Here is a 24,749-nt window from a genome sequence, read left to right on the forward strand (position 1 = left end):
ACATTCTTTTATTATCCCCATTTTACAAATAAGAAAACCAAGACACAACAGTCATGTAACTTGCCTAAGGTCATACAGCTAGTAAATTGTGGAACAAAGATTTAGGGCTCATCCCATAATACTCCAGAAATCTCTCTAACTATGCTGATTACTTCTTCATATAATGGAAATCCCACTGGGCTGAAAGTCCAAAGCTATGGGTTAAAGTTCAAATCTGTTACTCAGCACCTAATAGAACACACATGCACACACACATACACAGGTAGTACACACACACAAATTACTGTGGATTGACCTCACTGAATACACAATATACTAAAGGGCCATATTTATGTATTCATGAAGTCTCTAAGTTTAGTTAATGAAACAAGACTAGTTAATACTGGACATATTCTTTGCTTAAATATAATTGGTGTTCAAATAAGCTAACATTCCCCAGGTTACCTGATTATTTTGCTTAATAAACTTTCTTCTATACCAATAGTTAAAATGCCATTTAAACATCTGAATAAAAAAACTATTTCCATGGACTATTCATTCATTCAAACATTTATTTGCAGTGTTATGTGAGTCTCACCATGAGAGTTTTTAAATACTGACTGTGTTCAAGGGATAACATGAGTACCGCAGGTGGGATACAGATATAATCTAGATGGGATGCTTGGTTTCCATCCTCATGTCCACCTCCACATGTAACATCTTCTCTCCAATAGCCATATCCTCCTGACCTCTCAAGTGATGCGCTGGACACTTCTAATTCTCCATTCCCCTGCCTGTAAGCAATTGCCTTTGATATGCTGCTTCCTGCCAGTTTGGTCCAACAACTGATGGGATTTTTATTTTTGTGTGTTTGTGTTGTAAAGCTATGGCAATAAAATTTACTCCTAATAATACCACCGCAATTTTATGTTCCTAAAATGTACCATAAACGATATATATAATAACTGAATTTCCTGTAAACAGAAATGTTTTGTTTTTTTTCTCAGGAAAGGAGAGCTTTTTTGTTTCCATCATGGTGTGGCCAAGGTTCTTTGATGGACTAATTGGTGATATAGGAAAGGCTGAGAAGCATCATACAAGACACTGGTGCTATGTCATTCTGGTTGTGATGAGTTCCATTCAGAGTAATTCAGGACAATAAATGCTCTTCCTGGTTAGGGCCCACATCACAATCATGAGCTCAACCTCCCCAGGTGAAGGCAGAGTAAAGTCTCAAGGATCTGTAAGAGAGATTGGCACTAACCTTGGACTTACCCTGGTGGAATTGAGTCTAATTTTTAAGAAAAGGTAACACTTGAGTTAACAATAAAAAATTTGAGAGCTACTTGGAGTATTATGAAAAGAGGGCTGGCTAGAAGCAGTATCATTGTATCCCCTACTGACTAGGAGAGAGGAATACTAGTTTAGCCACAAGAGCATATTGCCAGCATGGCAAATGTATTCTTTTAAGCATCTTCCTCATGCTGAATCTCATCCCTACATCTGTGAGATTTCACTTTACTGTTCTCTTTCTTCCTCTCTGGCTGCTCGTTCTGCCTATTCAATGGATCTTTTTACCCACTACCACCTTAGTCTTCAGCCATGACATTACTTCCATAGACTATCATCACATGTTCAGCTGCCTGTTAGACATAGTGACCCAGATTCTCTACTGTAATCTCAAACCCAACTAAACCCAAGTCCATCAGCTTCCCTTAGCCAGACTCGCTCTTCCTGCTAATTTACCCCAGCTCTGTCAGTGACATAGCAATTCTCCCCACTTAGTCAGAATCAAAACCTAGGGGTCAACTTTGACTTCTCCCTTCTCTCCTTTCCTCTGCAGCCAATCAATTACCAAAGTCCTGGTGAGTCTAGCTTTACAATGTATCTTTCCCATCTTCCCCATCTCCATAGCAATTGCCTTTGTTATCTCCCCCTTGAACTATTGCAAAAGCCCCCACACTGGTCACCTAGCCTTTTTATGCTTGCTCCCAAGTTCCATAAGACACAGATCTAATCCTGAAGCTGCCCCAGTGCCTGTCACATCAAGTCCTGTCTCCTCAACCTGGGACTCAAGGCCTCCTATTCTCTCCTTTACCAACTTATCTAACTTACAGTACTTGCTGGTCTCAGATTTGTCCAGCATTCTCTTACCTCTACTGACTACCTCCCACCCCGCCCCATTCCTGCTCGTTTACAATCACCCTGTCTTTCAAGATGCTAATTCTCTCTATTGGATGCAAATTCTTAGAATTTGAAACACATTTTAGTTCCTTCATTCAACAAACATGAATTGAGCACCTATTATTTTCTAGGCCCTAAGCTAGGAGCTGTAGGTAATATAAATATGAATAAAACAGTATTCTTCCCTTTGTGGAACTCCGGAGCCAGAAAGACAAACATAACTAACTCTAAATCCCTATCAGGCTGTGTCTGACTCATATCCCATAGACCCTTCCCCTCAGCCTTTAAATATACCTAAAACCTTCTCATCTTAAATCACCCACCTACCCGAACCCCACCCCTGGGTCAAACTCTTAAAAAGTATATTTGTACCATCATTCTCATCTGCACTTCCTCCCATCTGATTCTTCAGTCTACTCCATTTAGGCCTTGTCCACACCCTTCACTGACTTGGCTATAGCAAACGTCTCCTTCCCATGGACAAATCAGAAGACTGCCCTCCTTTTACCTAATCTCTCTGTAATATCTCAAGTTGTCACCAGAACTGTATGCACTCCCTCTGTCCACCTCTAAAGTATTGACTGTTCTACATGATGCTTTCCTTCCCTCTCTTCCCTTCTCACTCTGTAGTAAGCCTCCCCTGCCAGCAAAGCAGTTCCTTGGCAATCCTCATCCAATTCTTTTATGTCACCGACAACTCCCAAATCTTACATCCTGTACTTTAGGCCCAACCCTTCTCCTAAATACCAGAGCACTACAGCATCAGGATCCTAACCCTCAAAATTCTTCCCACTCAACTCCCGCCACACACACACACACACACACACACACACACACACACACACACACCTTACCATGAGCCCTTGTCCTCTGCCTGTATTCTTCATCTCATTAATGCACCTCCCACATGGTCAGAAATCTTTGACTCTCTCTTCTTCCTTACTTCCCACATCCAATAAATTGTTTAGAACTATTGATGATGTCTTTTCAGCCTTTCAATCTCTCCATTCCTCCCACAGCGGTTATGATTCAGGCCCAGATACCACTCATCATGGTTCTACCACCAGATTTCTCACTGGTCTCCCTACTTGCATTCCTCCCGTCAAATGCTGTTCCATTCTCCATGCTGTAGCCAATGAGTCTTCTAAAGGACATAGCTTGGGAGCCTGTTAAGCATCTGACTTTGGCTCCAGTCATTATCTCACAGTTCGTGAGTTTGAGCCCCGCATTGGCTCTGCACTGACAACACAGAGCTTGCTTGGATCCTCTGTCTCCCTCTCTCTTTGCCCCTGCCCCACTTGCATGTTCTCTCTCTCTCTCTCTCTCTCTCTCTCAAAAATAAATAAATGTTAAAAAAAAGAAAAATAAAGGACACAGCTGACCTGTCCATTCCCTCATTTATAAGCTTCCCCAAGTTTTCATTTCCTTATCCCACAGTTACTTACCAACCTACTAGGTGTAAGCACTGTCTTGGGAACTGATAATACAGCAGAGAGCAAAACAATGTTCTGCCCTCATGAGCCTTCTAGTCTGGAATAAGACCAAATGCCTGAATGTGGGGAGTGGGCAGTGCCTACTATAAAATTCATGCCTGCCTCTCCAGCCTCGTGTCCTATTTCTCCTTATGCCCTACCTTCGAGCCATATCAAAGGAATTTCAATGTTTCTGAGGTAATTTAGAGGCTCCAGTAAGTAGTGCTGATCTCCAGAATGACCTGGGTTCAAATGTCAGCTCTACATGTGCTGTGTGACCTCTATCAAGTTATCTGACTATTCTACACTTCAAATCTTCACTTTTTTTAATGTTTATTTATTTTTGAGAGAGAGAACATGCAAGTGTGGGAGGGGCAGAGAGAGGAGGTGACAGAGGATCCAAAGCAGGCTCTGCACTGATAGCAGAGAGCCCGATGTGGGGCTCGAACTCAACAACCATGAGATCACAACCTGAGCTAAAGTCGGATGTTCAACTGACTGAGCCACCCAAGTGCCCCCAAATCTTCATCTTAAAATGGAAATAATTAATAGTATCTCCATGTGGGTTGGTTGTGAGAACTAAGTCAATCCATAAAAAGTGCTGAGATACTTTAGATGCCTGACATATAATAAGCCTTTAATAAATGGTTTTATTACTTTTATCTTTAGTATTATTGCAACTCTCATCACACTACACTATAATAATTCTTCCTACTAAACATGTCTTACTGTCTTTGTAACCCATGAACTAACCTAGTCGGGCACATAGTAAGCACTTAATAAATATTGAGGGACAGATAAAAGAATTGGCTGCTCCAGTTTTGTGGCTTGGTTTCCTGTGAGCAAATTGGATTATGAAGGAATAAAACCAAATTTAAGACTTCTGAATCTCTTCTTGGCTGAATATCTAAGTGTATACTGTTCACATTGTATGAGCAAGAGCTGGAGAGAAATGATCAAGAAAGGTGCCTTGATCTGGGCTGATCTGAATGAGAACTGAGCTATTTTCATTTCTTTATTCATTGACTGTTGGGTCCAGAAGGGACCAAGTCCCCTAAAGTCACCATTACCTTCAGTTCCCATCCCTCAGCACCACTTCATACTTCCCATTTGCTTCCTTCCGACTACTATGTTCCCCTCAAAAATGTATAAACCAAAACCCAGAAAGCAAAAGGAGTGCTGAGGGAAAAGGGGAAGGGGTGGAGAAGGGTTAGCACCTCCCTCCTTCCTTTGCTGAGATCAAAGCCAACGTTTTGACTGGAAGGCCAGCTGGCTTCTTTCATCCCCACTCCACCTGTCTGGGAATAGGATTGCTGCTTGCCCATTTCCTTTCCTCTTCAGGGTTAGAGGGCAGTTTCAGGGTGGGGCCCCGAGCTATTTCTAGTGCTGGCCAAATCCCTCCACCCCAATATCTCCTTTGCCTTATGTGATCAGATTTCCTTTCCACCTCTCTAGTAAGTAACAAGTGGCTGGAGCGTAGGGCAGGAAACTGTGAGAGAAGTCAGTTTCTCCACAGGCCCGGGGCAGAGCTAATGGTTTAAGCAAGTGGAGAGGACATTGGGGCTGCTGGGTTTTGTCTAGCAGGAGGAACAATTCTTTCTACACAGCAGCCCCAAGTGTGTGGCCCAACATCCCCAAGGGTATGGGTGAGGCACCGTTTAGGCAAGGGCCTCTTGCCCCAGGAGAAGGGAATTCACATTTACTGAAGTCCTACTATGTTCTGGGCCCTATGCTAGGCCCTTTTGTTTATACTATCTCAGTGGTTTCTAATAATCCACCCAGATCTGCATTTATTATCATCTTCTGGTAGCAATGACAAAAGAGAGATTAAGCAGCTTGCCTGAGGCACATGACTGAATCCTGATATAACATGCATCTCTGTTCGACTCTAAAGCCAGTGCTCTTTCCACCTCACCATGCTTCCTCAAGAGTCCAGAAAAGCTGTTAATGCTATGAGTTGGCTCTTTGCATTATTCCACAGAATTAACTGAAAAGCAAGCTAAATCTTTTGTGAATGAATTTCATTCAACATAACTTTAAAATAAAGGTTTAAGAAGAACCTTTGATGACTTGATCTCAGTTCCACAGTTCTGCAGATTATGTGACAGGAGTTTCTGCCTTTGCAGAGTCTGGTAGAAAAAGTTAACAAGCCAAAATAAATGCATAACATAACACAGAAACAGAGAAATGCCATGAGAGAGCCAGAGAGGGGAATAGAGCAACACCTTTGCCTTAGATACAGCTGCTGCCTTCCCAATGCCTGTTACTTCCCTTGGCCCCAAACAGTGCCTCCCCAAGGCTGGGACCAGCCAGCTGCCATGTCGAACTGGATCACAAAACAGGGACATTCCTAAATCATCTTTGTCCCCTAGCCTAACAGATAAGCAGAACCTGGGAATAATATTTCATTGGCAAAGGTGGAGAGATGTCTGGGAACCCAGACTTGGTCGTTACCTATAGCCAGCTTGCTTCAGCAAAGAATAGGTTATTCATGGGTTAGTTAAAGCCAGGTGCTAATGCAGCCAGATCAAGAGACACAATCCCAGTCAAACTGAGTTCTGTTACATTACAAGTAAGTTCTGGCACCAGCTGACCATGTTACAACTGTGTGCTCTTGGGCAAAGAGGGAACTGAAGCAGGAGAATATGGGTAACAATATAGTAGACATTCACAATGTGAACATGTTCCAAATAACCCTAAACCAGCAGCTCTATCTTGCTGGCAGAGGATCAGCAGTGTTATCTTCTTAGATGGAGGCAGAACATTCTCTCCTCCTATACTTCTGTGAGGCACCCTGCCTCTGATTTGTTTAGCACTTTGATGCTAGGGGTTTCTGTCCTCTCCCAGAGTATCTACTTCATTGCAGCTGCCTTTCTTCTATTGCTCTCTCTAAACCCATCTTCCCATACCTGTGAAATGAGTGTACTACTTGACACCCTCTGGAGGAAAAGAGGTCGCCTAAGGAGAGGGCAACACCTGTTTGAAGCCTTCTCTTCCAGAGCCAAGCCCACAAGATCCTTGAACTTGGACTGAGGGGCTATCATCAGCTAAAAATACAAACCTCTCAAGTTTTTTTTAATCATAATGCGGGTTAGTTTCTAGATATATTTCCCAGGTAACCCCTCTTGTCTCTTCCATATATGGGTTTGATAAAGATGATCTCCACTCAAGGCTTCTCTTATCTCCAGAACACAGGGCTTCAGGCATCAGAGAGCAATGACTCCATCAGGAAAGAACAAGGCCCCTCTTTCCTTTCTATGTCAGTCCATTAAAAAAAAAAAGCATTATAATAAGCATTGGGGCAGTCTTGGGAATTTTTCTTTTAATTCAATGTATAGAGTTTTCCATCATGGATGTGCAAAAGCCATCTGCCAATTAAATTACTCCCATGGATTCCACAAAGATGCTGTTAGAACCCTTAGAGATCATTCCACAACTTCTCCCATGGTGCCAGATATACATCCAGACTCTTAACAAGGATAATTTGATGGCAATGACAATAACCTTGGGTTCTCTGAATGACATCAAATTCATAACATATATCCAGATCCTTTTTTTCATGCCCTGCCTACCATTTTTTCCATGGAATTTGAATGTCCCTGTTTTACTTACCACCTAACAATATCACTATTGAAAGCACGTAATGTTAAGTACCATATGCTCTCTCTCCAGAAAGTATGCACAAATACTATTTCTGTTAAAAACTAAACAAAACTAGTAGTTTTGCATACTTCCCATTCAAAAACTTATCCCAATTGAATGATTCCCTTTGTCATGGAGTGTTTTTCCCCAAGCGGGCCCTAATAGAGAAGCTGAATCAGATATTGTGACTTACCAAAGGTCACAAGGAATCATCTAGTGAGCTAGAAATAGAATCCAAAAACCTTTCTTTTGATTCCCTGAATTTAAAAACAAATAAACTCTACTATAGAGAAAGAAAAACTGGAGAAACTAGGCTTGCTTGACATGCCTGGGTCAGGGAATTCAGCTCAACCAAAGTTAACAGACAGCTGCCATAGTCTGAGGATCAAAGAGGTGAATAAGACATAGGTGCTGCCTGCCTTCAAGGAACTGACAATCCAGTGCAGGGAGATCAGGTCACTGCTGAAAAATCTCTATCTAATGCAGAATGGGTTTATGAACACCTAGAGGATCCCACAGGAGGTCTTGCCCATCTTCACAGTCTCAACAGCAGCCAGCACAGTGACCCACATATAATATGTAGGCATGTAGTATTTGTTGAACACGGGCCATAAAAAAGGTACCAAAAGAACACTCTGCAGGTTGGTGGAAATTAAGGGACAGCTTTGTGAAGGAGGTGACATTTGAGCTGTGCCTGAAAGCATAGGGAGGTTTTTCACAGGCAGCAGGAATTGAGGGAGGGCCTTTGCAGCCCTAACAAAGATCAATGGCAAAGATCCTGGGCGGGGAGGGGGGGGGGAGTGGGGGGGGAGTGGGGGGGGTGCAGAACAAAGCATGATGTGATTTGGGAGAGCCCAGAGATGGCAGTGTGGCTAGAGAACAGGGGGCAGTGAGAGCTAAGGCTGGAGAGAGAAGCTGGGACCTGAGCAGAGAGAACCTTCAACAGCAAGCTAAATAATTTAGCAGTGAACTGTCATTGGAGGTTTTGAACAAGAGGAATGGTATCACCAGGACAGGGCTTCCTGCTGTATCATCTTGCCTGGCCCACCTGGGCCTCCTTTGCCTAATGGACAGTGGTGGCTTTCTTTTGATTGTTCTGTGTGTATGTGGTTTGGTTTTGAGGTTTTCTGTGGTTTAGTTTGTTTTTTGGCCTTTCCCTTTTCCTTACAGTTTTTCACAGCATATGGTCCTGATTATGTGTTGGAAATCACGCCAAGCTGCCGGCCAGACCGCAATGAGCCCCACCGAGTCCAGCAAATCCTCAACTACATCAAAGGTGAGCACCACCCCTCGAGTCCTGCCCTCCTCATTCCACCCAGCCTGTGGTGGCTCATCAGTGGGAGCTTCCCCAAATACCATTTGTCTTTTGGTGGCTAATCATTTCACTGACTTAGAAGGGAAACAACTTCTTGGCCTGATAGCTTGTAGCTGGAATTCCACACTGGCCACTCTGATTGGGATTGTCATTTGGCCAGCTAATGTCACCTTCAGGGGGACAAAATGTTTATCTTAGGTACCTCCAGTGGAAAACTAGTTCTAAAGTATGCCCTGGAACCCTTTTCCTTTTAAAAGAGCAACAGTAAAACTCTCTTAAGGTGAGGGAAGTTCAAGTCAACTCAGACTTGGGGTAGGGGGAGGAGGGGCTCAAAGACATCATATTCCAGTGTAGCTCCTTGATCCAAGATGGCCTTGAGAGACTATGGGGCCACAGTGGATAGTCAGGGTTCTGGTGCCCTGAGGGTGGGCTCCCCAGTCTTACCCAAAGCACTGAAGATGGGGCTGCTTCCCTATCTTGCCCTTCCCTTAGGCTGGCCTACAATTATTCTGACTTCTGGACAGAGGGAAATGGCAGTCATCAGGTTGTTATACTCTTGATCACACTATCCACTAGCTGTTTGGGGATGCTGCCCTTAGCTTTCCAGTAGAGCCCCCCCCCCAAACCCCAGGTGCTACTCCACAACTCAATTCACTTTATCTACAATATTGTAAAGTTGTTTTGGCACCCATTTTCCTGTTTAATTGAATTTGTATATATGTGTGCATATCTTTTGGATCCTAATTATTTGCAGAGTTAAGAGGCTAAGAGTATCATATTGACCATCTCAGAGAGTGAAGTCCCCATGTTTATTCATATAACGACCAAGACAGCAGCAGTCCTCCTACCTTTGACTCCCTCGTTGGAATAGAATCCAGCATGAAAGGGAGGAAGTTCTGTGCCAGAGTTAGTCTGAGGGAACACATTATGTCCTAGGAGTCTTTGCTGAGGGTTATATTAAGGCCCCATCCTCTAGTAGAGCCCAGGCTGTGACAACAGCCAAGTCCTTAGGCAGGGACTCCACGTCCCAGGCTCCTTTGGCCAGATAAAATTTTCTAAGCTCACAAGTCATAAACTTCTAAGATAACGCTCACAGCAATGCTTATTGCCTCTCTGGGGTGTCGAATAGCCCTCAGCCTTCTCTTGATCCTATAGTTTCAAGCCACCTCCCTCCAACCTCTCAGTGGGTACTGACCCCACGAGCCCTCACTTCCTAACTAAATCCTCCTCCCTTGTACAATCTTTAAGGCTTTTAAACTCTTTCTATTCCTGGCCCTTTTCCAGTCCTTCTCACTATGCTGCAGTCTTCATTAACACTAGTGCTCCCACCCTAGTTTCCTGCTGCCCCTCACAGACCCAGGACAACTTTCCTGTTTCCTTTGGGACTGATCCTGGACCAACTTCTCTTACCCCTCTTCCTTCAACCTTGCCATTTTCCCCCCATCCAGGCTTTAAATCCTGGTAGAGCACAGACAAACAATAGAAACAGAGAAACTAAAGCCTCTGCAGCTTCTTGTTCACACCTACATATGTGCAGATATCTGTATGCCCTCATGCTTTCCTACACACGTACCCAGACACATATCTCCAGAGTGGTGACATCTTGCTATTGAGGAAATGGAAATGACAAGCGAGAGAAGACATAAGGAAGGTAATTCAAAGGGAAGAGAACTAGGAAAGGTAAGAAACCCAAAAGAGCAATAAATTTTTAAAAGACTTGAGATAAAAGATTAGTTTGAGGGTTGGGGAAAAATAATAGAAAATCTTAGAGGACATGTAAGTTACATGTAAGTCAAGATTTTTAAAAGATCCTAACAGGTTAAAGCAATATTCTGATTATAGCACAATAAAATTAAACTGGGCAAAAATGTATGGACCAGGAATTAGGTCCTCAGAAGCATTGGACACATACAAGATGGGAAGATGTTGCTCAGCAGCATTTTGTCTGAAAGAGCTAAGGATTTTAGTCAACGCAGTTAGTGTGAGTCATCAGGACAAGGTGGCCTCCAGAGATGTTGATGCAATATCAACCTCACTTTAAAAGAGCTCCAGACAAATAGGAGCATGCTGCTGGTCAGTTGGTATGGGGAAAGGACTATAGACCAGGGTCCAAGAGGTCTGGTTAGAGGAGCTGAGGCTTTTGGAAAAAAGAAGACCCAGGGGGATGTGGTCTTTACCTCATATCTCTGAAAGGCTGTCAAAGTGCAGAGGGCATAGACAGAGGTTATGTAGTCACAGGGCACAGAGCTAGGGCCCATGGGTAGATATTATAAAAAGGCAAATTCTTATTCAATAGAAGGAAGAATTTTCTAACATTTAGCGGTGTCCAAAGTGGAGCAGGCCACCCAAAAAGGAATGAGGTCTCTGTTGGCAGAGACATACAAGTAGAGACTAGACAGTCACTTGGCTGTCATATAATACAAGGGCTCCTGCATTGATTATACTGGATTATTGTTAAGGTTTCTTCCATTCTTAAGATCCTAGGATGCTGTATGTTAAAAATGAGAAAATAGAAACACAACAAAAAGAATATGATGAGAGTGCAGGGGTTGGTAGATGAGTCATAGTTGTTGAGGGGGGAAGTAATACTGTGTACAGGAAATAATTGATGAGAAGAAAATAAATTAAATGGCTGAGAGTGGGTGGGGAAGAGCCAGGAAGGGCGGACAGCAAGTAGAGTGGCTATAGAATACTAGGAATGCTCAGATTTTCCATTTAGCTATCTCTTTCATATTGACAAAATCTTGTGTTCTAGCCATGCAAATGAGCAGAGCACACAAGTCCAGGACCAAAAAGAAATTCAGCTAAACCTAGAAGAAATGAGGCTAGAAAGAAGTCTAAATGTTGCTATAAATGGCCAGGCTAACCTGCTATACTGAGACCATGCCCCTCCAGACGCATGCTGCCATCAGATAGTGAGTGTGTTGCCATGACAATGGTCAGTGTGGAAAAGCTGCTGAATTTTCTACATTCTGAAAGATTTTCCTGAACCTGCCTACATGACTGTCATTTCTTCTTGCACATAAAAACCTCAGCAAGGCTGGCCATTTCTCACTGTGTCTCTTGCCCTCCTTCCCCCATATTAAAAACAAAGGAGTGGGGAAGTATGGATTGATTTGGGAAGATGGGATGGCAATGATGGAGTGGATGGATTAAGCTCCACTCTATGGGAGGGAGTTTAGCCAGCATGTCTCATTGAATTTGTTCAGCCTTTGAGCTCGGGGTTTTTTCTCTTTCTTACCACATCCCTTGGAAGCACAAAAGATGGGATTTTTAGCCTACTGAAGATCAAACTTGGGAAGGCTCATCTTATAGAGGTGTATTCTATATGCCACAAGTTGACTGGAGGGACAGGCAAATTTAGAACTCACCTTATCCCATCTTTACTGTCCATTAGTCCATTAGGGAAAAAACAGACAAAAATAAAACCTTGGAGAGTCAATTCAAGCTGTTAGCTTCATACAGGAAAAAGCTATGTTTTGCTCTAACAAATTGCTCTTCTCATGCCAGTGAATCTCAAAGATATGTGTCAGTGTTCACAAGGAAGTGTGGATCGCTCAGCCTAGCTCATGCCCACTACTGTAAAATTATCCTCGCACCATCTTCATGTTCTCAAATTTGTTTGACTTTCTTCTGGTTGATGTACTCCAGAGGAATTGGCTCACAATGAACCTTATAGAGTTGGACTGGTGCTGATGTGATCAATCCCCATGGGTAGCTAGCTCCCCAAGCCCACCTGGCTCTACATGAGGAAACAAGGGTGGAGTTTTCTAGTCCCTGGTATGGATAACATTTGAATCAAGTAAATGTCCCTAGGGAGCCACACGCTTCTTATTGCAGCCCAGACCCAACCTTCTGTGGAGGAGTACAGAGGGAGAGTGAGTTGCACATGTGTGAGTATGTGCTGGCATTGTAACTGGAGGTTATAACTCACTTGCTCTGAGTTCCCAGACTGTGCCCCAAGTTTTCCTGGAATAGAAAAGAAGACAAATAGGGCCAGGAGGTAAGGAGGAGGAGAAGGAGAGGGAAGACACAAGAAGGAAGAGAAGGCCTTGTGCACATCTGCCTTTTCTGACCCTTAATGAAGGAGGCTTAGTTAGCATCCTCTACAGTGCAGGGTTGGGAAGATGGATCAGCCAACTGATGTGGATGTAGGGGAGAGACAACATAGGTGAAATAAAAGAACAGTAACTACTACTTATTTTACAGATGAGGAAACTAAGGCTCAGAGAGGATATGTAACTTGGCCAAGGTCACATTTGTTCGTTCATTCAGCAAGCAATTACTAAGCAAGTTCTATGTGCCACACACAGTGTGCTAATAGGTGGTAGACCGGTCTCTTTGAATTGGGGCTTTAGAGTCAGGCTTTTTGTCCTTTCCACTGGCCCTCATCTCTTTGCAGTGTTGCCCTGCTAAGTCTATTTGTCATACCTCATTTTTCCATTCCTATTTTTTTAACCACACCTACCCCTGCTTTTTCCAATTACCCCTAGTAAACCCTTCCTACCCTTCACTGCATATCTGGCACCTTCCATGTGGCTGATCCAAAACACCTGAAATCTGATGTCTCCTTGGAAATCAGCCAAGGGCAACACTTGAAATTCTGGCCTCTTTCAGCCTTCTCTAACCACCTGTCCCTGCCATGCTCCCATCACCCTACCATACTATTATTGAATCTTTTTACTCCATTCTGAACTGAATAGAGAAGTAAAAGTGAAGGACAAAAGGTAGAAGAAACCGACCCATCCAGCTCCTAGTACCTGAAGTGTGTTGTGTTCACTAGCCTCACTCTGCTATTTACAGTTCCATGGCCCCAAGATAAAGCCCTTTGCACATCTACTGGTAATGTTCTCAGGAACACCATTGTACTGAGTGTAAGCAGCACCTCCTCTGGCAGTTTGAAGTCTGGGATTGACATTCTTCTAGGGACTAGCAATTGGGGCATCAGATCTGGATATGTCCAAGTCCTGCTGAAGCTCCAAGGAATTGCTGAAACGGTTCTCCTGCCTGGTGGGACTCTACACCATGAAAACTCAGCTTATTTCCACACCTTCTCTTGCTTCCTGAGAAGCCATAAGAATAAGCTGAAAGGCAGGGTTGGTCCCAAGACAGACCATTTGCTTTCAGGCTTCTTAGAAGGATTTGGAGCAGGATTGTGGAGGATATGTTGAGCCAATTTGCATGACTTCAGGTGAGGGTTTCTGTGATGTCCATCCCTTATCTCCTCTTGTCATCCCCTGTCCCCTCTTTATTCCTCTCTAGCCCACTGTGGTTCTTCCCCATTGCCCAGGTTCTTGTCTTGTTGTACTAAAGAGTGATAGATACTAAAGAGTGATAGAATTGGAAAGGTTTGTTGTTACTGTTGTTGTTAAACAGAAAGATAAGTTATAAAAATATCAGGGTACCAAGCTGGCTCCGTCAATAGAGCATGCAACTCTTAATCTCAGGTTTGTGAGTTCAAGCCCCATATTGGGTTTAGAGATTACTTTAAAAATAGATAATTATAAAAGTTTTTAAAAATATATCATGCTTAAAATGTTATAAATTCTAAAATAAAAATGGAGGCTGTAAGCCTCCTGCTTAAGTTATTGTAACCAAAGTTAACTTTGTATCTTTGTAACTTTGGTTACAGTAACTTAAACAGCTTTTAACAAACAATGAAACCCCTTGGCAGATTACTTATTAAGACTCAAAATACCTATACAAATACAGGAAGCAAGAACTACCATTATTGAAATTCAAGTGTGTGACACCATGTGCTGGATTCTTTACATATATGATCTCATTTAATCTTCACAATTACCTCATGAGGTAGGAAACTTGTGTCCAAAGACACCATGTAACATGCCCATAATCACATAACAAGTAAGTAGTGACCTCTGGAGTTGAATCCAGACCTAGTGCCATCTGCCTCTTAGCAGTATTGCTCAAGTCTACTCATCATACCCTGTCTGCTTTTTTCAGTTGCCCCTAGTGAACCCTTTCCACCCTGCAATGTCTCCCAAAGTAAGGTTCTGAACCAGCTTAATTTTAAGAAGTATTATTGTGTCTCCACTTCAGAGCCAAACTAAATCAATCAATGGATATTTTTTGTAACCTCCCATGCTCTTAGTGCCATGAGAGGTATAAGAGAAGTTTAAAACATGGTCTCTGCCTCTATTAAACAGCTAAGAACTCTAGAGAAGGAGACAAAACTAACACCTTTAGACAGATCAGGATATAATAAGGCTGATACTATGTAGAAGTGGGGGAGTAAGACCTAAGGGAGACTGCTTTCAAAAGGCTTGGAGGATTTTAATTGATAATGGGGAAGTGTTCATAAGTGAGGGAAACTTGAATAGGTGGGATCCAGGAGCAGATTGCAACTTCCCTTGAATTTCTGGCTAAGGAGTCCATACTGGATACAATAAAGTGGGAGCCATTCTAGGTTCCAGGATTAGGACATAACATGATGCAGTGACATTTGGATGAATTGTGATATTTGGATGAATCATTCTAAGAGTAAGCCTGCAAGAGAGTGGACAAGAACAGTGGTAGTAGGATATTCCCTATCCTATTCCTCCCAAAATACCCAAGGGTTGTTTGGAAGAGAGTACCAAAAACACTTAGAAATAGGTCATGTATAGGGGATCAAAAAGAGAGGAGGAAGTAAAAATGATTCTGAGGTTTCCAGCTTGGATATCAGCTTGGATGGGGAGCTGTTGGAGGAGGGGGGATAGTTTTACAGAAACATATACTTGATATGTTCTGTTTTGATATTTTGAAGTTGAGATATAATACAATGTCCCAAATACATCTACATGGAAGATTTGTTGCTGCCAACTAAAAAGAAATTTTTAAAGATAATTTGATGGCACAAGATTATTCTCAGAACAATATTAAGTGTAAAAAAAAAAACAGGATACAAAATGAGTTAATACCAAATAGTCTCAGTTTTGTAAATATACAGAATGTATGTGTGAGTGAGTATGTGGATATGCACAGAGAAACGTCAGAAGGAGATATAACAAAAATGCTAACAGTAGTTACTTTGGTGGTAGGATTGGAATTGTGGGTATTTTTGACTTGTTCTTAATTCTTTTTCTGTATTTTTCAAAATTTCTACCATGAGCACGTGTTGCTTTTTTATTCAGAAAAGAATTAATACATGTTTCAATTTTTAAATAATAATAATAATGTTTTATCAGACCTTATATCCCAACTTTTGGTTTACAAAATCTGGTCACTGCGCCTGCACATTGCTGGAAAGATAGGGACTAGAGAGTGAGCATTTTACATGGCTCAGGTACTATTTCCTTTCTTAGGTACCTCTAGTAATTCTAGGATGCTTCCATCTGTCTGCTCAAGGAAGCAGATTTTCCCTTGACTCATGCTGTAAAGCCTCTTCTGTCTAGTAGAAGGGTATAAAATCCAGATAGCTTCCTAGGACCATGTTCCTTTCCAAAATTCTCATTCACTCCAAAGCAGCTGTCTCAGTCTCAGTCTTTCTGACTTCTCTCTTCTGCTCCATTGATCTATGTGTTTATTCCTCCTCATAGTCTTGATTAGTATAGCTATATAATGAACCTTAAATCAGGGGTGCCTGTGTGGCTCAGTCAGTTAAGCATCTGACTTTGATTTCAGCTCAGGTCATGATTTCACAGTTCATGAGTTTGAGCCCCGCATCAGACTCTGCACTGACAGTGTGGAGCATGCTTGGGATTCCCTCTCTTTCTCTCTCTCTCTACCCCTCTCTCCTCCTCTCTCTTGCTTCTTTCTCAAAATAAACTTTTAAAAAGTAAATAAATACACCTTAAATCAGGTAGAGTGATTCCTCTTTCTTCCTTTTCGAAATTGTTTTAGCTTATACTAGTTTCTTTGCTTTCCATATATGCTTTAGAATAATCTTGTCTATGTCTACAAAATATCTTGATGTGATTTTGTTAGGAATCATGTTGAACAAGTATATCAATTTGGGGAGAATTGACATCTTTATTGTATTGAGTTTTCCAATCCATAAACATGGTTTGTCTCCCCATTTATTTAGGTCTTTTTTTAATTCCTTCTTCAGCATTTTATAATTTTCAGCATACAGATTCTAAACAGGTTTTATACGTTAGTTTTTCTCTTTTTGAGTTATTGTATTTTTTAAAATATTTTTAACGTTTATTTATTTTTTGAGAGAGAGAGAGCATGAGCAGGGAGGGGCAGACAGAGAGGGAGACACAGACTCTGAAGCAGGCTCAGGCTCTGAGCTGTCAGCAGAGCCTGATGCGGGGCTCGAACCCATGAACCACAAGATCATGACCTGAGCTGAAGTCGGATGCCCAACTGACTGAGCCACCCAGGTGCCCCTTGAATTATTGTATTTATTTTGTTTTCCATCTGTTAATAGTTACTATATAGAAATACAATTTTTGTATTTTGCACTTATATCCTGTGACCTTGCTGAACTCATTTATTATTTCTGTTTCTTAAGGATTCTTAGGATTTTTCTACATAGATCACCACTCATCTACAAATAGAAACAGTTTTATGTCTTCATTTCTTATCTGTATGCTTTTTGTTGCCTTTTCTTGACTTATTGCACTGGCTTAGACTTCCAATATTATGTTAAATAAAAATGGTGAGAGCAGACACCCTTGCCTTGTTCCTTAACTTAAAGGAAAAATACTCACTCTTTCACCACTAAGAGTATGTTAGCTGTAGGTTTTCATAGATCTTTCTTATTAAGTTGAGGCAGTAACCCTTCATATTCCTGGTTTCATGAGAGTCTTTGCTATGAATGGGTGTTAAATGCAGCTTCTGCATCAGTTGATACTAATACTGATATATATGTAATTTTTCTTCTTTAGCCTTTTAATATTGTAGATTACCCTGATTGATCTTCAAATTTTGTGGGGTTTTTTGTTCTGTTTTGTTTTTAAAGTATGGGGCACCTGAGTGGCTCAATCGGTTAAGCATCCAACTTTGGCTCAGGGCATGATCTCACAGTTTGTGAGTTCAAGCCCCATGTCAGGCTCTGTGCTGACAGCTCAGAGCCTGGAGCCTGCTTCGGTTTCTCTGTCTCCTTCTCACTCTCTGCCCCTCCCCCACTCACCCTTTGTCTCTGTCTCTCTCAAAAATAAATAAACATTAAAAATTTAAAAATAAATAAATAAATAAAGTAGTCTTCATGCCCAACATGAGGCTTGAAATTACAATCCCCAAATAGAGAGTCATGTGCTCTATTGACTGAGCCAGCCAGTCGCCCCTGATCTTCAAATTTTGAACCAGATTGTATATCCAAAATAAAGTCTACTTGATCATGGTGTACAATTTTTATATACATTGCTGAATTCTATTTGTTAATATTTTCTTGAGGATTTTGTTTCTATATTCATGAGAGATATTAGCCTATTATTTTCTTTTTTGTGCTGTCATCATCTGCTTTCAGTATCAGGCCAATAATGCCTTATGAGGTGAATTTGGGAATATTCCTTCCTCTTCTGTTTTCTGCAAGAGATTGGGTAGAATTGGTATCAATTCTCCTTTTTAGTAGACTTCTCCAGTGAGACCATCTGGGCCTGGAGATTTCCTTTTCAGGAAGTTTTTCATTTCTACCTTGATACCATTGTGGTCAGAATACATGTGCTATATAATTTCAATTTTTTTTCAACTTGTTGAGGTTTGTTTTATGGCCCAGTATATGATCATTTTGGTATATGTTCTATAAGTGCTAGAAAAAATATGTATTCTGTTGCTGTTTGATGGAATGTTCTATCAATGTTGGTTAGATCCTATTGGCTGATAGCATTATTGAGTTTTTCTATATCCTTAGTCATTATCTGTCTTGTTCTATTATCAATTGCTGAGAGAGGGATGTTAAGTCTCCAATTCTAATTGTGAATCTATTTCTTCTGAAGCTCTATCAGCTTTTGCTTCATTTATTCTGAAGCTCTGTTGTTTGATACATACACATTTCGATTGCTATATCTTCTTGGTAGATTGACCTTTTCACCATTATGTAATGTCCCTTTTTGTCCATGGTAATTTTCTTTGCTCTCAATTTTACTTTATCTGATATAAATATAGCCACTCCTGATTTCTTTTGATTAATGTTTGCATGGCATATCTTTTTCTATCCTTTTACTTTCAACCTGCTAATATCATATTTGAAGTGAGTTTCTTATAGATAGTATGTAGTTGGATCACTTTTTTAGCCACTCTGCCAATCTTTGTCTTTTAACTAATGTATTTATTTCATTTTCTTAGAGAGAGCACGAGTGGGGGAGAGGAGTAGAGAGAGAGAAAGAGAGAGAATCTTTTTTTTAAGTTTATTTATTTATTTTGAGAACAAGAGAGAGTGGAGGAGGGGCAGAGAGAGATGGGGAGAGAGAGAATCCCAAGCAGGCTCTGCGTTGTCAGCACAGAACCCAATGTGGGGCTCGAACTCATGAATTACAACATCATGACCTGAGCCAAAACCAAGAGTTGGATGCTTAACTGACTGAGCCACCCAGGCACCCCATAGAGAATGAATCTTAAGCAAGCTCCATGCTCAGTGTGGAGCCTGACATGGGGCTTAATACTACAACCCTAGGATCATGACCTGAGCTGAAATCAAGAGTCAGATGCTCAACCAACTGAGTCACCCAGGAGCCCCATAACTAATGTATTTAGATCATTTACATTCAATGTAATTTTGATATGTTAGGGATTAAATCTACCATTTTATTTTTTGTTTCTCTTTGTTCCTTCTGTTCACTCTCTATTTTATTCTTCCTCCTTTACTGTTGGCAACTTTATACCTTTGTTCAAATTTCATTTTGATTCATCTTTAGTGGTTTTGATTGTATCTCTCTGTGTAGGCTTTTTAGTAGTCACTCTGGGTATATATTATATATACATAATTTACCACAATCCACTCACTGGTATCAACATTTTACCAGTTTGAGTGAAGTGTAGAAACCTTACCTACTTTAAGTCCTTTCCCCTCTCCTCTTTATAACATAATTGTCTTAAATATTTCTTCTACATACATTTAGAACTGCATCAGTGTTATAATTTTTGTTTCAATCATCAAACATAATTTAGAAAACTGAAGATGAGAAAAATCTATTATGTTTATTCATATTTTTACTCTTTCCATTGTTCTTTCTTCCTTCCTGGTGTTTCAAGATACCTTTTTTTATCATGACCTTTTCATTTCAAAACCTTCCTTTAGCTATTCTGTTAGGGTAGGTGTGGTGGCAACAAGTGCTCTTAGTTTTCCTTCCTCTGAGAATATTTTTATTTCCCCTTCATTCCTGAAAAAAAATGTTTTCATGGATCTAGAATTCTGGATTGACAGTTACTTTCTTGCACCACCTGAAATATATTTTACCACCTCCTTCGGGCCTCCATGGATTTTGATGAGAAAACCACTGTCATGTGAATATCTTTCCCTTATAGTAAGGCTTTGTTTCTGTTTTGCTGCTTTACATACTTTTTTTTTTAACTTTTCAGGAATTTGATTATGATGGGTCTTGGTGTGGCTCTCTTTGTATTTATCCAGTTTGGCGTTCAGTCAGATTCTTGAATCTGTAGGTTTATATCTTTTGCCAAATTTGGGGAACCATTAGCTATTATTTCTTCAAATTCTTTTTCAATCCCATTCTCTTTCTCCTTGCCCTCTGGAACTTTGGTGACATGAATATTAGATCTTTTATCATAGTTCCACATGACCCCTGAGGTTCTCATTTTCTCAGACTATTTTTTGTCTTTTATTCAAATTGGTTAATTTCTGTTGTTCTGTATTCCAGTTTACTGATTTTCCTCTCCCACTTCTCTCCACTGTGCTGTGGAGCCCATCTGTTGGGTTTTTTCTTTCACTTATTGTATTTTTTAGTTGTAAAATTTCCATTTCATTTTTCTTTATTTCTTCTATTTCTTTGCTGAGACTTATTCTTTCATTTTTTTTCAAGCAAGTTCATAATTGCTCAGTGAAGTATTTTTATGATGACCCCTCTAAACTCATTGTCAGGTATTTCCAACATCTATGTCATCTCTATGTTGGCATCCATTGATTGTCTTTTTCCCATTCAAGTTGGTAGTTTCCTGTTTCTTGGTATGAGTGATTTTCTATTGTATCCTGAAATTTTTAGGTCTTTTTATGAAATCTGCATCTTATTTAAATCTTCTGTTTTAGCAGGCTTCCAATAACATCATGCTTGCAGAGAAGGGGGGGCACCACTCCATTACTTCCAGGTGGGGATAAAAATCTAGGTTCCCCACTCAGCTGCCATTGACAGCCTAGGGAGAGGTGGGGCATCTCATCTGCTAGACAGGAGTGGAAATTCAGGCTCCCCATTAGAACTCCACTGATACCATCCTGGCTAGGAATGGGAATAGCACTTCATTACTGCTCCCCATGTAGTCTCTAATGATGGCAATGAGTGGGCCTCCTTGCCATTGAGATAAAAGTTCTGGCTTTCCACTCTACCTTCTCTGACACTATTCTGAGATAGAAGAGGAGCCTGGTAACTGTTAAGCTAATTTTTTATTTCAATGTTTCATACATGTAACAAATATGTATTTGGTGTTAATATGTGCCAGGCACTATTCTGGGCACCGGTGATAGAGATGTAAATAGTAGGACAGGTAGGGGCACCTGGCTCGGTTGGTTGGGTGACCGACTTCGGCTCAGGTCATGATCTTGCAGTTTGTGAGTTGGAGCCCCGCGTCGGGCTCTATGCTGACAGCTCAGAGCCTGGAGCCCACTTCAGATTCTGTGTCTCCCCCTCTCTCGACCCCTCCCCTGCTTGCGCTCTGTGTCTCTCTGTCTCTCAATAATAAATGTTTAAAAAAACTTTTTTAATTTAAAAAAATAATAGGACACGTAAAGGTCTTGCCCATCATGGAGCTTACATTCTAGTGGGGAAGATAGACAATAAGCAAATGAATAAATATTTAATGTTGGTTACTGATAAATTTCAATGGGGTGCTATTTTAGATAGGTGGTCAGTAAAGGCCTCGCTGAGGAAGTGACATTTTGGAATAGAGCTTAATGTAGTAAGGGAAGGAGCTTTGCAAAAATTGAGGTGAAAAACATTCTAGATGAAGAAAAGAGCAAGACCAAAGACCCTATGGCAGGAATGGATCTGGTGTACAGTTGACCCTTAAACAATGTGACAGTTAGGGGCACCTACCCCCTACATACTTGAAAAACATCTACATATAACTTTGGTTTGTTTTGGTTTTTTTAATATTTGTCTTTGTTTGGTTTTTGGTGTCCCTGGGTGAGCATGAATGCATATAGCCTTTGAATCCCCAAAAATGTAACTACTAATAGCCTACTATTGACCAGAAAACTTACTGAAACGTAGTCGATTAATATATATTTTGTATATATATTGTATACTGTATTTTTTCCTGTTTTTAAGTTTTTATTTTAATTCCCATTAGTTAACATACAGTATTATATTAGTTTCAGGTATACAATATAGTGATTCAACACTTTCATACATCACCTGGTGCTCATAACAAATGCACTCCTTAATCCCCATCACCTATTTAACCCAGCCCCCACCCACCTCCCCTCTGATAACCATCAGTTTGTTCTCTATAATTAAGAGTCTATTTCTAGATTTCTCTCTGTGTGTCTTCTTTTCCCTTTGCTCATTTGTTTTGTTTCTTAAATTCCACATATGATGAAATCATACTTGAAATTATATTTGTCTTTCTCTGACTTATTTTTCTTAGCATTATACTCTCCAGATTTATCCATGTTGTTGCAAATGGCAAGATTTCATTCTTTTTTTGGCTGAATAGTATTCCAGTGTGTGTGTGTGTGTGTGTGTGTGTGTGTGTGTGTGTGTGTATACCACATCTTTTTTTATCCATTCATCAATTGTTGGACGCTTGGGCTTCTTCCATATCTTGGCTATTGTAAATAATGCTGCTATAAACATAGAGGTGCATTTATCCCTTTGAATTAGTGTTTTTATATTTTTACAATAAAGTAAGGTAGAGAAGAGAAGATGTTATTACAAAATTCATGAGAAAGAATAAATACAGGAGTGCCTAAGTGGCTCAGTCAGTTAAGCATCCAACTTTGGCTCAGGTCATGGTCTCAAGGTTCATGAGATCGAGCCCCACATTGGGCTCTGCACTGACAGCACAGAGCCTGCTTGGGAGTCTCTGTCTCCCTTGCTCTCTCTGCCCCTCCCCCCCTCAAAAATAAATAAACATTTAAAAAAAGAAAGAAGAAATACATTTACAGAATTGTACTGTAAAAAATCAATGTATAATTGGACAAAGCTGTTCAAACCAATGTTATTCAAGGGTCAATTGTATATGTTTTAATGTGTATTGGAAAGAAATATAACTATCACATTAAACTCTGGTGATTTCACAGATATCACTTAGGATAAAGTTAAGTTTTTTTTTTTTAACGTTTTATTTATTTTTGAGACAGAGAGAGACAGAGCATGAACAGGGGAGGGGCAGAGAGAGAGGGAGACACAGAATCGGAAGCAGGCTCCAGGCTCTGAGCCATCAGCCCAGAGCCCAACACGGGGCTCGAACTCATGGACCGCGAGATCGTGACCTGAGCTGAAGTAGGACGCTTAACCAACTGAGCCACCCAGGCGCCCCTAAAGTTAAGTTTTTAAAAAAAGTTGGTATAAAATAGGTTTCCACATAAGTGGTACATAAATATGACAAATTTCTTGACAGTATTGAAGTTTGGGAAACAAATCTGTCTCTGAGGTAGATAATGTTATTAGCTCCATTTAACAGATGAGAGAACCAAGGCTTAGGAAGATTGATTAGTTTATGCAAGTTTAGAGCAAGTGAGGGCGCTGGAATTCCACTTAAGAAACTGAAGGTCAGGGGCGCCTGGGTGGCGCAGTCGGTTAAGTGTCCGACTTCAGCCAGGTCACGATCTCGCGGTCCGTGAGTTCGAGCCCCGCATCAGGCTCTGGGCTGATGGCTCGGAGCCTGGAGCCTGTTTCCAATTCTGTGTCTCCCTCTCTCTCTCTGCCCCTCCCCCATTCATGCTCTGTCTCTCTCTGTCCCAAAAATAAATAAAAAACGTTGGAAAAAAAAAAAGATATAAAAAAAGAAACTGAAGGTCATGCCCAACTTTTAAAAGAGGAAATATGGAATTTTCCTTCTTCCTGGTGGGAGTTGCTGTTGTTATATACAACAAACCAAGGAATTTCAAAGACTAAGTGGAGGCCTTTAATGTGTTTAATTTTTTTTCTGTTTTCCCAAAGTACATGCCTAAAGCAATTATATCACTTATTCCCCTCCAGCTTTTAGCTCTAAAATAATCAAGAGACAGGACACCTGGGTGGCTCAGTCAGATGAGCATCCAAATCTTGATTTAGGCTCAGGTCATGATCCCAAGGTCATGGGATCAAGCCCCACATTGGGCTTCATGCTGAGGTATAGCCTGCTTGAGATTCTCTCTTTCCTTCTGTCCCCTCTCTCCCACTCATGCTGTCTATCTAAAATATTTTTTTATTTTTTTTAATGTTTATTTATTTTGAGAAAGAGAGACAAACAACCAGGAGGGGAGGGGCTGAGAGAAAGGGGGAGACACAGAATCTGAAGCAGGCTCCAGGCTCTGAGCTGTCAGCACAGAGCCAAATGCTGGGCTTGAACTCATGAGCTGTGAGATCATGACCTGTGCCAAAGTCAGAGTCTCAACGAACTGAGCCACCCAGGCACCCCTCTCTAAAATAAATTTTTAAGAAATAAAATAATCAGGGGACAAAAGAGAGGTCAGAACTTATTAGAGAGGAGGCTCTTAACTATTAATAACTAGCTGAGGGTTGCTGAAGGGGAGGTAGGGGGATGGGTTAAACCGGTGATAGGGATTGAGGAGGGCACTTGTGATGAGCACTGGGTATTGTATGTAAGTGATCAACCACTAAGTTTTACTCATGAAACTAATATTACACTATATGTTAACTAACTAGAATTTAAATAAAAACTTGAAACAGTAAAAGAATAAAGTAAACTGCATTTTTCTATTAAAAAAAAGAACTTGTTAGAGAAAATAAGGTAAAACACTCAGAGTTCTGGAATGCTTTACTGTTGACAATTCCCTCAGTCTACCTGGAGGCCCTTTAACCAACTGGATTCAGGTACTGTCTTTAGCGTAGCTGCCAAATCCAGCAGTGCCAATAGGCATTTTATGCCAGAGTAAA

The 24,749-nt window shown here is 40.9% G+C and overlaps 1 protein-coding gene across 6 annotated transcripts in view; it reads left to right on the forward strand.

Moving 5' to 3' along the window:
- The window catches only part of HDAC8 (histone deacetylase 8), a 236,435-nt gene that overhangs the window by 197,995 nt on the left and 13,691 nt on the right, over positions 1–24,749 (forward strand). For all 6 annotated transcript variants that reach the window (XM_019439070.2, XM_019439069.2, XM_019439072.2 and 3 more), the window contains one exon: positions 8,448–8,553. In XM_019439070.2, coding sequence (XP_019294615.1) covers positions 8,448–8,553 — 106 coding nt within the window. The remainder of the gene's footprint in view (positions 1–8,447; positions 8,554–24,749) is intronic.

The sequence above is a fragment of the Panthera pardus genome, unplaced genomic scaffold (genome assembly GCF_024362965.1).
Source record: "Panthera pardus isolate Hobbes unplaced genomic scaffold, ASM2436296v1 HiC_scaffold_27, whole genome shotgun sequence".
NCBI classification, from domain to species: domain Eukaryota; kingdom Metazoa; phylum Chordata; class Mammalia; order Carnivora; family Felidae; genus Panthera; species Panthera pardus.